The sequence below is a fragment of the Gobio gobio genome (genome assembly GCF_949357685.1).
Source record: "Gobio gobio genome assembly, chromosome: 14".
Lineage (NCBI taxonomy): Eukaryota > Metazoa > Chordata > Actinopteri > Cypriniformes > Gobionidae > Gobio > Gobio gobio.
The window spans coordinates 28,940,857-28,951,999 of record NC_137107.1 but is presented as its reverse complement, the minus strand read 5'-3'; the positions used below and the strand labels follow the sequence as shown (position 1 = coordinate 28,951,999).

General features: G+C 36.3%; 2 protein-coding genes across 2 annotated transcripts; one reads left to right on the top strand and one right to left on the bottom strand.

Moving 5' to 3' along the window:
- Positions 1-1,727: 1,727 nt before the first annotated feature.
- capslb (calcyphosine-like b) lies at positions 1,728-2,714 on the top strand (the record flags this gene model as incomplete). Its single annotated transcript, XM_079834974.1, has 4 exons — positions 1,728-1,864; positions 1,936-2,113; positions 2,204-2,413; positions 2,610-2,714. The coding sequence occupies 4 exons, from the start codon at positions 1,728-1,730 to the stop codon at positions 2,712-2,714; spliced, it is 630 nt and encodes a 209-aa protein (XP_079691100.1).
- Positions 2,715-5,993: 3,279 nt separating this feature from the next.
- il7r (interleukin 7 receptor) lies at positions 5,994-9,337 on the bottom strand. The gene is made up of 8 exons (XM_079834875.1): positions 8,920-9,337; positions 8,474-8,585; positions 8,154-8,299; positions 7,938-8,080; positions 7,673-7,826; positions 7,292-7,385; positions 7,131-7,203; positions 5,994-7,043 (listed from the first exon to the last, which is right to left on the bottom strand). The coding sequence occupies exons 1-8, from the start codon at positions 8,987-8,989 to the stop codon at positions 6,705-6,707; spliced, it is 1,131 nt and encodes a 376-aa protein (XP_079691001.1). The 5' UTR covers positions 8,990-9,337; the 3' UTR covers positions 5,994-6,704.
- Between the last annotated feature and the right edge of the window lie 1,806 nt (positions 9,338-11,143).

Genomic DNA, 11,143 nt, shown 5'->3' with positions numbered 1-11,143 from the left:
AATCATATTTGCGTCTATGCCAATATGTTTATGTTCTCATTAACTTTCTGTAACGATATCTGTTGTCTCCAAACGTGAAGGTACTTGCACAAAAGTCATTTTATAACTCTTAAGACTTCGGCTTATTGCGTTATCTACAGTAGTCATCATATCCGTAGTTATTTCATATCCAATCTTATGTTTCGCGTTGCGTTTGGATGTTAAAACAACAACAAGCAAACATGAACAACAGCGGAAGGTCAAACATTGCGTTGTATCGCAAGTTCGGTCCTAGAGAGCCGCTGTCCTGCAGAGTTTGACTCCAACCCTGAAAAACCCTCACCTGCCTATTAGCTTTATTAATCCTGAAGACACTGATGAGCTTGTTCAGGTGGGTTTGACTAGGGTTGGAGCTAAACTCTGCAGGACAGCGGCTCTCTAGGACTGAACTTGCCAAACAGCTGTAGCAAGACTGACCAATCACATGCAAGAACTCGTCTCTATGGAAACGGTGAACGCTAAAACAGGAAAGACCAAAGCAGCGCTACGGAAATCCAGGTGGTTTTAGCACATTAATCATCGTTTTGTTTCACTTCTCTATGTAAGTATGCGGCGAATAGAGTATTAAGGATAAAGTCATGATGTACTGTCGGCTGGATTACAGTAGATTAAGAGCATATTGTTTCCTTACTGCGTTAACATATACAATAGTCAGTATAGTCAACAGTTAGTACTACCCATAGACTAAACTGTGTATTAAAGCTGCATTTATTGTATTATAATTGTAAATTATTATAATTACAATGCATTCCATTTTTATGAGCTCATATTCAGATGCTGTAGGGAATATTTGTAGTTTTGGGGAAAGGGTGAAAACTTAAAAGTAATGTTAACCACTTACAGGATCTAAGATATGCACTTTCCTATATAATAATAATAATAATAATAATAATAATAATAATAATAATAATATTTTATTTGTAACACACTTTACATTAAACAAAATCTCAAAGTGCTACAGATTTAAAACAAAAAATAAAATAAATAAGAATAAATAAAACTGAAAAATAAAGTAACAAATTAATCAAAAGCTCTGCTAAAAAGGTGGGTTTTAAAACCACATTTAAAAACATCAACAGTCTGTGGGATCCGCAAATGGTCAGGGAGAGCATTCCACAGACGAGGACTGTATGTGACCCTGGACCACAAAACCTGTCACATCAATTTTTTAAAATTGAGATTTATACATCATGTGAAAGCTGAATAAATAAGCTTTCCATTGATGTATGGTTAGGATAGGACAGAATTTTGCTGAGATACAACTATTTAAAAAATCTGGAATCTGAGGGTGCAAAAAAGAAAATATTTAGATGAAGTCCCAAACGAAATCCTTAGCAAATGCATATTACTACTAATAATACATTGTTGATATATTTATGGTAGGAAATTTACAAAATATCTTCATTTAACATGATCTTTACTTTATATCCTAATGATTTTTGGCATAAAAGAAAAATCAATAATTTTGACCCATACAATGTATCGTTGGCTATTGCCACAAATATACCTGTGCAACTTATTTTGTGGTACAGGGTCACATTATAGTCCATGCATCAACTACACTCTTACAAATAAAGGTTCCAAAGTTTTCACAGCTCTGCAATAGAAGAACCTTCATTTTTAAGAGTGCACCCACATAAATAAGCCTAAAAATCACTCTTGCGACCATCAGATCATATAGGTGTAGGATGGCTGGTACATCGCGGCACGACCGAGAGATGGCAATCAATGCCAAGAAGCAGCTGACAGATTGTTCAGACCCCATTGAGCGACTGAGGCTGCAGTGTTTGGCACGAGGGTCTGCAGGCATCAAGGGACTGGGCAGGTACAGGGTGCATGAGGTGTGTTTCCTCATATAGACTGAAGTGCAGACATCTGACTACAGTTTGTTCTCAGGACTTTTAGGATCATGGATGATGACAATAGTCGCACACTGGACATGAAGGAGTTCCTGAAAGGCCTGAGTGACTACGGTGTGCTCATCGAGAAAGAAGACGCTATAAAACTTTTTCAGCAGTTTGACCGGGACGGCAGTGGATGTATTGACTTTGATGAGTTTCTTATGACCCTGAGGGTAAACGCATTGAACAATGATGTGTTTTTTTAGTTGATCAGTGCAATGCCATTTGTGCTTATGTTATTATTTTCATTCATGTGATTGCAGCCACCCATGTCTAACGCCAGAAAGGAGGTGGTGTTACAGGCATTCAAAAAGTTGGATAAGACCGCAGATGGTGTGATTACAATTGAGGATCTGAGAGGAGTATACAATGTCAAACATCACCCCAAATATCAAAACGGTGAGTGGACCGAAGACCAAGTATTCCGCAAATTCCTGGACAGTTTTGACTCTCCGGATGACAAGGATGGGAAGGTATGAAGATGCTGAAAATACCGTTTTCTCATCTAAAACTTACAGTATCAAGCATAATAATGTATTAATGACCATCTTTAGAATAAGATTAAGCCATGTCTTTGGTTTTAAGTACTACCCAGTTCCATCGGTGGCACAATGAGAAGTCATTTCTGCTGTGTTTTCTTTGATCATGCTATATGTTTCCATACATCAGGTCACAAAAGAGGAGTTTTTGAACTACTACTCCGGCGTGAGCGCATCCATTGACACAGATATCTACTTTATAGTAATGATGAAAAATGCATGGAAGCTTGACTAAACTTCTGAAGCATCTATTTTAGGGTAAAGGACAAAGATGGTCAACCTTAAGCAAAATCATGCCTTGAGTTGACCCTGTCAAACATGCTAATCTCAGGGTAACACTTTATAATAACTACACGCTATGAAGCATTACTTAAGCATTAGTAAATAGTTAATTCATCATTTATAAATCATTAATAGGCCGTTTATAAATACAGCTGTAAATGCTTTATTCTTGGTTTATAAGGATATCTATAATGTGTTTAATAATTGTATTTTCATACTTTGATCAATTTATAATTTCTAAATTAAGTATTACATTATTTACAAACCAGTTATTTAGGAGTTGTCAGTGGTTCATATGATCATTTAGAAAGTGTAAGTAAAGGATTAATAAACTATTTAAATGTACATTTATACATATTATTTAGAAATATAGTAATAGTTACTCAGTGTGTTAATAAACATGCATTTCCACTGTAATTCATGATTAATTCAGGTTGTTATAAAACATTTGGTAGTTGTCAGTAACTATTTCTGTGAGCTCATCTAAAGTGAGGACTATTTATGCCTCGTTAAGCTTTTACAAAGGAGATTTAAAGGCTGTGTTCTCTTCTGCACTGCCGTTCTCTAATGTTTTAAAGTTAGTACTGTTTTGACACTGCAAAATATTTTATTATATTATTATTGTTTTATCTAAATTTTATTTGTTGTATTTTGGCACGCCTGTAATCCAGTGTAATCCACTGGTACATTTTTATTCAGCAATGTTTACACTTTACATAAATGTATTTTTATATCAGATTGCAGAGGCTTAGTTTCATTTGACTGCAGTTAATGGTTTCGTGCGGTCTACAGGAATATTATTTTCTATGACATTAAAGAGGTTTAATTTTAGATTAAGTTACTAGTTGGACAGTCTCCATTTTTGCATTTTGAAATAAATATTTCTATGTGCTATATTCCTCCTGTGTTGTATTTGTTTCCTTTTTTCTGTTCAGAAGAGAACTGAGTATGACTAGATGACTTTTAAATCTCCTTTGTAAAAACTTTACGAGGCATCAACAGTCCCCACTTTAGATGAGCTCACAGAAATAGTTAACTGATAACTACTAAATGTTTTATAACAACCTGAAGTAATCATGAATTACAGTAGGAATACATGCTAATAAAGCATTTATTAACACACTGAGTAGCTATAACTATATGTCTAAAATAATTAAAATGTATGTACATTTAAATATAGTTTATTAATCCTTTACCTACACTTTCTAAATGATCTGATGAATCACTGACAACTCCTAAATAACTGGTTTGTAAATAATGTAATTCTTAATTTAGAAATTATAAATTGATCATTTATAAAGTATGAAAATACAATTATTAAACACATTATAGCTATGCTTATAAACCGAGAATAAAGCATTTATAGCTGTATTTATAAACTGCATGTCTATTAATGCTTTAAATTATGAATTAACTATTTACTACTGCTTAACTAATGCTTCATAGCGTGTAGTTATTATATAGTGTTATATATATATATATATACACTCACCTGAAGGATTATTAGGAACACCTGTTCAATTTCTCATTAATGCAATTATCTAATCAACCAATCACATGGCAGTTGCTTAAAGGCATTTAGGGGTGTGGTCCTGGTCAAGACAATCTCCTGAACTCCAAACTGAATGTCAGAATGGGAAAGAAAGGTGATTTAAGCAATTTTGAGCGTGGCATGGTTGTTGGTGCCAGACGGGCTGGTCTGAGTATTTCACAATCTGCTCAGTTACTGGGATTTTCACACACAACCATTTCTAGGGTTTACAAAGAATGGTGTGAAAAGGGAAAAACATCCAGTATGCGGCAGTCCTGTGGCCGAAAATGCCTTGTTGATGCTAGAGGTCAGAGGAGAATGGGCCGACTGATTCAAGCTGATAGAGCAACTTTGACTGATATAACCACTCGCTACAACCGAGGTCTGCAGCAAAGCATTTGTGAAGCCACAACACGCACAACCTTGAGGCGGATGGGCTACAACAGCAGAAGACAAGATGCTATCCTATCAATATGGGCCAACATTTCTAAAGAATTTTTTCAGCACCTTGTTGAATCAATGCCATGTAGAATTAAGGCAGTTCTGAAGGCGAAAGGGGGTCAAACACAGTATTAGTATGGTGTTCCTAATAATCTTTTAGGTGAGTGTATATATATATATATATATATTGTACCAGAGGTTAAAAGCAACAGGCACAGTCTTGACAGGGTCGAGTCTAAAATAAGGTGGCACGTTTACCTCTGGTGTCTAACAACTAATAACTTTGGGGTTTTGGGAATCTACCTCACACAATAAAAAAAAAAAAAGGAAAATCAACCAATGACTAATCGCACACAGTGTTTCTCACTGCAGACAAGCAGCTGCGCTAATGCATGTATTGTTTTATTCTAGAATCAGCCACACACCATCTAAATGCAAATGCAGGTGGTGTGGTATTGTTGCAAGACTTTGTGTCTTGTGATTGTGTGCATCCTCTTTATTTGGCTAATGAAAGCTGGCTTTGCACCTGCTTGGATCCCTATGTGAGAAACACTCGAAAACTCGAATACAAATTAAGTCTGTTATTAATTCACTTGGAAACTTCTCGCTATCTTTCCAGGTTGGGATTTTTCCTTCTGGGTGTGGTTTGGGTCTATGTAAGGGCTACACCAGTTTGTTTGATAACATTATTTCTTCTTTTCCATCTACAGGTGACAAAAGATGAATTCTGGAACTATTACAGTGGAGTCAGCGCTTCTATCGATAGTGATGTGTATTTTATTTTAATGATGAAGAGCGCATGGAAGTTATGAAGGGTTATGCTTGCCAACTAATTGATAATACCTGTGAAATCAAAGTTAGGGTTAATAAACCTAACACAACTGAAATTTGTGAGGATATTAACAATGAATCTGGAAAATGAAATAATGGAAGAACTGTAGATGCTTGAATTATGTGTAAAATTTGTGAGCTTTGTTACTGGTAAGTTAACCGATATTTAGGGTAAAACACCTTGTTGTATCATAACTAAAACCAGTGTGGTATATGGTGATAAATGGAAGTCTTGTGTATGCATGTAATGGCAAATTTAAATAAATGTTTTATAATGGTTTTAAAAAGAAAAGTCCCTTGAGATGATTTACATGAAATGTGAAAATATATTCTATGGTTATGTGGACTGATGGTGTGTTAAGTTGCTTAAACATTTTTCAATCAGAACTAAAATGAACAACTTGAATTAAAGACAAATGTAGCAATTTTGGACATATCAATGGAATATTTCATTTTTTTTATATACATTCCTTTATTACACATCTTTTTAAGACTGTATAGGGTATACATAGCTATATATAATGATAAACGGATAACAAAATTTGCATTACGAGCAAAATTTGCATTTATATACACAGAAAATATTTCTTCTGATCATTATAAATAAATAATCTGATCATTGAAAAAGTGCTACTTGAACTTGCAACTTGTAGGCTATTACTTTTTTTTTTTAAAGATGTGCGTGAGGTTAACAGCATAAAAATCTCTCAGCTTTACTCGGGTATAGAAATATCCATGGATAAAGAGGACACTGAGGCTAGCAGCAGTTACATGAGGTCTGAGTGTACGTGTGATGAGTTCAGAAATATAGATTTATCTATGATTCACACTTAATGCCTGTGTTTAAGAAGGAAATTGGCTACCAAAATGGAGACCACAGCTGTGCGTGATGCTTGGTTGAAAATAAAACCTGTGGATAACTGCTATGATATGTACAAACATGGTTAGCATCAGAGCTACACACCGGACATGTCTAGACTAGTGACGTGTAAAAGCTTCTTGTTATACATAACAGGCTTCTTGGGTTATTATGGGTATATGAAATGCATCACATACAATGTTAGTTAACCTTTGATCATGTACGCAGAATAACTTCCTCTACCAATGGTCTGTAAAATCGCCAATAAACTAGAATTGTCCTCATTGTGTTTTGAAGAGGCTAGACATAGTGACATAGGCTTCGTCTTTACATTCCAGTTGAGGGGGCGTTACGCCCTGACAGCCACTGTTTTCTCTTCCTTTTGACAAATCTGGTTCATCTAACAATCTAATTTTCAGGTGGGACTGCTCCTTGGGAGGCTGTTCGTCTGCATTCATGTCCATTTCACTCAATGAAGCATTTGAGGAACTGGTTTGACTATAGCAGCATTCATCCAGGCCGTCCTCAAGCTCCAGTGCAGACGGTTTTTCATCAACGTAATCCACACGGTGTATGAAGACATCGCTGAATATCTCAGGACTGAAAGTGAAAGGAAGACCCTGAAAATGCAAAAATAGTCTGCATGAGGACATTAAGCACTTCCTGCTTGTTTAATCTTGCAGCACGTCAAAGACCAATTTAATTACCTCTCTTGCCCTGTGCATTTGTGCGAGAGTTGCCTTCGGGTGTGGGATGTTTGGTGTAATGCAGCCTTTTATACTGTGTGAGAAAACAATTGGTGCATTTGTTAAAAAAAAAAAAAGATGAGAAAATGAGATTTCAAAGAAAAACAAAACAAAAAACTCACTGCGTTCTCCATAGCAAGACCCCCAAACTGATGGTGAGCATCAGAAAGACAGAGAAGCCGATGATGATGTAAAATGATGATAGTGTACTGTTTGCTTTGATAGTAAATGTAGAACTTGTGTCATAATTTGCATCATCACAATTAATCAGACATGATGAATCATTTTTATTTAATTATTTTCCACATTTTCTCAATCCCAAAGCTATGATTCTTCGCCTACCCAATAATGTGCATAAAAAGCCCAACAAGGGTTCTTTGCTCCTTCATATTACATCCTCCTAGGTGTTTGTCATACTAAACAGTATACAACATTTAGCCTACTCATAACACATATCACTATTATTTCTCATGTAACTGACATTTAATCAATTATCCACTCACTTGTTATAGTGAAACTGGCAGTTGAACTCCACTCACTCCAGTCACCATCAAAATAACCTTTAGGTTTTGCTTTAACACGTGTATAGTAAACACCGTCTTCACCAAGTCTGCCCTTGCTTATACTTAAGTTCTTATATTTAATAGAGATATTGAGCTGTAAAGAAAGAAAACGTGTGTATTGATTATTTGTTAAATGAACTCGAAATGATTCCACCTTAATTTTTAAGGAAGTTAAGTCTAACAAACAAATTGCTGGGAAAAACACCTTGTTTGTAAGTTTGTCCCCCCAGATTTCCACTTGAAAGCTTGGTTCCACAACATATTCATGACTGTATTCAAACCATATGAGAGCTTCTTCTATGTCTCCCATGTAAGTGGCAAGCTTTATTTCAGGAGCTGGGATTTTGACTGCAAGAACAAAGACAGATTAGATGGATGGATGGATGGATGGATGGATGGATGGATGGATAGATAGACTTGCCAATTTTTGCCAGGTTAATATCTTTTTTAATATCCTCTTCTCCTATGCGTACTTGGAGCTTGTATTTCAGCAAAATCTCCAAATTCTCAAAAGTAAAGTCTTGTGGCCCTAGAGTAGCATTTGTACAGGTTTTGGGACCTGTTTTGCTAAACAAGAAAGAAAAAACTGTAATTTCCAGTTCAAACACCAGTGCTTAGAGCAAACATTGATTCACATTACATTCAAACTTAAGAGACAAAAGGTTTTATGTTATTTTTTATAAATATTAATTTACTGACATATTCCACACTCATTTATGGTAAATATGTCTAATAAAATACCAGAGTGTTGCGAATTTGACCTCCTCATTGGGTTCATCATTTAGAGAACAGGTGAGGTTATTCTGTTTGAGGGTCAAAGTGGATGTGCAGGTCACTTCTTTCTCAGACCAATCTAAAATGAATCGAGAGAAGAAAAACATAAACCAATGTTTTTCTGGTCACCTTAAGTCCTTGTTAATGTGTTTTAATGAGAACTACCTTAAATGATCTTTTCACATATGAATTTCCCCCCAGAGGCATCTCTTTTTGATCATATCATAAATCATTGCACACAATCTAGCTACATTTACAGTCATAATGCAGTATAGCCGGTGATTTGACTGAAGACTAAACAGCTTATAATAATCACTCCAATTCAGGACATAAAAAGTGAAAGTAATAATAATCTCTGAATTCTCAGTTTATACATTCTCAGTTTATACAGTCTCAAATCTCGAATCACTTACCATCATCTCCGCTCTCAGACAGAACCAAAGGACAGAAAACAACAAAGAGCATTCGTAAAACACGAGCCATCTCTCATCCAGCAGTACAGGCATAGATCACTCAAGAGACGCGTCTTCATTACTCACACACATTTACTGACAAGTGACAGCTCACAGTTCAACTCTCAGTGGTACTTTCAGAGGAGAGAGGAAGAGAGAGAGACAGAGTGGTAGAGAGACAGAGAGTGAGAGATAGTGTGGGAGAACAGGATATCTCTCACATGTGACTGAAAGAGACATGTAAGAGAGCATTACATGTGCTGAGAGTTTAACTATACTGAAAATGAACAGAAAAATATAGTTGCAAGCAGCAGTTAAGGGGCCAAGCACAAAGAAGCCACAATAAGTCATGCAAGCATGGCTGAGCACCAGAGCAACTGAAACAATGAGCAATTATGCTAATTAATGGCGGACAGGAAGTTTGACCAAATATGGCAAAAGTGGTAGGGAGAATTCAGAGTGATTAGGACAGTTTTCCCAAGTCATCTCAATGGCAAAAAGTGTCCCAATCACCCTGAAATCACCCAATCTATGTTCTCGGCATGACCCAAGGAATCTAATAAGACCAGTTATCAGCATTTTTGGAAATTAATTTTAAAATATAGCAGTATTTGACAAAATTCAAAAGGGCCGACATCCAAATGGCCAATATGAGAAAATTGGGTATCGTTTGACTCGGTATGCTGCACCGAATCTAAAGAGACCACTGATTTATGATTTTTGGCCAAAGCGCTAAGAACTTATGAGCAAAAATAGCCATTTTTTGTATCTCTGGACCACTAGGTAACACTGTGTCCAAACGCTGTAGGTATCCTCAGGTCATGGTTATCAAAACACACACCAAGTTTGGTCAGAATATGCCAAAAGGTTGCAGAGATATAGCCCCGCGTTAATTTTGGCGGGCACTTTGTTGAATTTGTTTGCAAGTTATTTGAGAATGGTTTTCTCGAAGAATTTCCATAACTATCTGTCTGCATGGTTTTTGTGAAAATCACCGCACGTCACTGCCGGATAACAGAAAATGGGCAAAGAGGGAGGACGTGGCTGGAGCTGAGGTGACGTGATGACCAACAGACAGCGGACAAACGACAATCCACCTGTCACTCAAAGTGGCCACGCCCTTAATTATGCAGAACTTTAAGGTTTTATATAATGTAAACGAATGAGTTATAAAAAAATTCACCCCCCTCATGAAGGGCAAAATTAGCCGTATAGACCAGGGGAGTATTCCAGAAAGCAAGGTTAACTTACCGTCACATATACCTTGAACTCTTGGTTGATTAACCCAAACCTTGCTTACTCAAGGTATGCTGGTTCCAAATACGAGTCCGGGGGTAAGTTCGGCCAACTCAGAGTATGTTCCCGGGTAACACACAAGACATTCTCAACAGAGCGACGAATCGATGATTCACCATGGAAACAGACGCTAAGAAAAAGCACGCCATTCTACTTCCTCTTCTTCTTTTGTTTAATGGCGATTTACATAACCTACTTAGTGCACATCGCCACCTATTTGGTGGTTGTGCAATCATCTTTTCGTTTAATAAGTAATCTTAAAAATATATATATTGTTTGTTGCATGCTAATTAATGGAATGCAGATCCATGTGTGAGCTCACACATGGATGACAATAAAATAAATAATAAATATATTTTAATTGAATTAACATTTAAACTTATTTTTAATTTACTTATTTTTAATTATTTCGAATTAATTTATACGATTGTATATTATATAACTAAAACAAATTTGGTTACATTAATAACTATACTAATTATATAAAACACATCTGAATACCTCTTAAGCAAACTAACCCTGGAACAAAACCTGCTCTGGAGCAGGTTATGATCAGAGAGTGAGTTGCCATGGTTACTTACATACCCTGAAAGTTACCTTCGTTTTTGGAACCGAAAGTTAGGTTGAGGTTATCCGCTAACTTACTCTTAAACATACCCAGGTATGTCACATAACCTGCTTTCTGGAATACCCCCCAAAACCACAATTTGTACCAGGCTGTAAACATGTTTTATTCTGCTGTAAAGTTGGGCATTTTAACTAGGGCTCAATGAGATTCTGCTCCCTTCTGGAGCATGTCCCTAGTGGCCAGTGGCTGAATTGCAGTTTAAGTCACTTCCGTATTGGCTTCAAGAGAAACTGGGGCTGCATACTACATTTGAATTTGAAC

Excerpts from the sequence above, each read along its gene's own strand:
- il7r (XM_079834875.1), bottom strand. The coding sequence starts at position 8,989 with ATGGCTCGTGTTTTACGAATGCTCTTTGTTGTTTTCTGTCCTTTGGTT. Across the intron at positions 8,300-8,473 it reads GTCAAATTCGCAACACTCTG|CAAAACAGGTCCCAAAACCT; the intron begins GTATTTTATTAG and ends TTTCTTGTTTAG. Across the intron at positions 7,044-7,130 it reads AAATGCACAGGGCAAGAGAG|GGTCTTCCTTTCACTTTCAG; the intron begins GTAATTAAATTG and ends TTGCATTTTCAG.